The 1,341-nt window shown below is 41.4% G+C and overlaps 1 protein-coding gene across 4 annotated transcripts in view; it reads left to right on the plus strand.

Moving 5' to 3' along the window:
- The window catches only part of AIMP1 (aminoacyl tRNA synthetase complex interacting multifunctional protein 1), a 12,132-nt gene extending 11,396 nt beyond the window's left edge, over positions 1 to 736 (plus strand). For all 4 annotated transcript variants that reach the window (XM_085850654.1, XM_085850656.1, XM_085850658.1 and 1 more), the window contains one exon: positions 493 to 736. In XM_085850654.1, coding sequence (XP_085706780.1) covers positions 493 to 659 — 167 coding nt within the window. In that variant the 3' untranslated portion in view covers positions 660 to 736. The remainder of the gene's footprint in view (positions 1 to 492) is intronic.
- Positions 737 to 1,341: the final 605 nt, after the last annotated feature.

Below are 1,341 nucleotides of genomic sequence, written 5' to 3' on the forward strand. Positions count from 1 at the left end.
GTCCATGTATGCTCACCTACAAAGGAAGTACACAGACATGGCTGTATGTACATCGACATAACCACACCAGGGGTTTATTTTATTCTGTTGTTTTTTTAATTATTTTTGGCAACCTCATCTGTACGGTCCCATAAAACTGTAAAAAACATGGTTTTTCACCATAAAAAGTAAAGTTTCTCTGAAGGTGTACGCATGTGCCATGTTGGATTCAGTTTTCTGTTTAATGTCATCAATTCCATCCGTTTTCCACGATTGTGGAAAAATCACTTGCTTTAAGCAGCCTGTTATAATGTGCGTATAATTAATGAGGTGAAGGGCAATGACATATCTTTGAGTGACTTATACCCAATGACAGCATGAAGGTCCATACAAAACAAAAGATGCAAGATGGTTGGTGATTTGAATTAATCACCAACTTTCGTGTTTATTTTTGAAACTACAAGATGAATTGTGTATTTTCCAGTTTTGTAGATGTTGTAAATGCATCCACAGGGGAACCTGATAAGGAGTTGAACCCAAAGAAGAAAGTGTGGGAAGCAGTGCAGCCTGAACTACGTACAAACAAGCACCGCGCAGCCACATACAAGGGTGTTCCTTTTGAGGTCCAGGAAAGGGGTGAATGCAGATCACAAAGCATGTGCGATGCCGCCATACGTTGATGGCACATTTTCGGGAATACACTATGTGGGTTAATTAAATCGTCCTTGTGAGAATAAAAATGGTGGAATTATCTTCATGTGTTGCTTGTATGACGTACATTTCATTTTGATTTAATTTCTATCGTTTTGTGGAACTTCCACCGGTTGAGGACGCACTCACATACTATTGTGGTTATTTTCTTTAAAAAAGCAAAATGAGATTCAACAAAAAGTGAGTCTGCCCTTCTGGCCCTTGCTGCAACCCCAACTTCAATACCACATACGAGGAAGAAAGCAAACATGACAGCAACAGTCAATGCAAATACATGTCTATTCTTAGGTTGGCAGGGAATATTTTTAGTCCAAATCTTACACTTCACCCCCTTATACTGGATAAGTCTCCACCCGACTTGTACATCAGGAGCAGTAGATATGGGAGACCAGTCCTGAAGAGAGATGGCTGTTTGCAGTCCTTACCAATCTGCTCGAGTGAAATGCCAGACTCGCCGGCGTTGAGGAAGCCCTGAGAATAGTCAGAGAGATGTTCACTTTCACCAGCATATGATCCAATGAACCAACTGGAGCAGAGAAAGAGCAGGAAACATTTGTGGGGAAGTTGGTCATCACCAAGTCCAGAAGGGAGGGTTTGCCATTGGGAGACATCGGGGTTGCAAAAGGACTACATAATTACTCGCACTCAGAA

Source organism: Eptatretus burgeri, chromosome 13 (genome assembly GCF_056783735.1).
Source record: "Eptatretus burgeri isolate ZD-2024b chromosome 13, Ebu_testis_v1, whole genome shotgun sequence".
In the NCBI taxonomy this organism is placed as follows: Eukaryota; Metazoa; Chordata; class Myxini; order Myxiniformes; family Myxinidae; genus Eptatretus; species Eptatretus burgeri.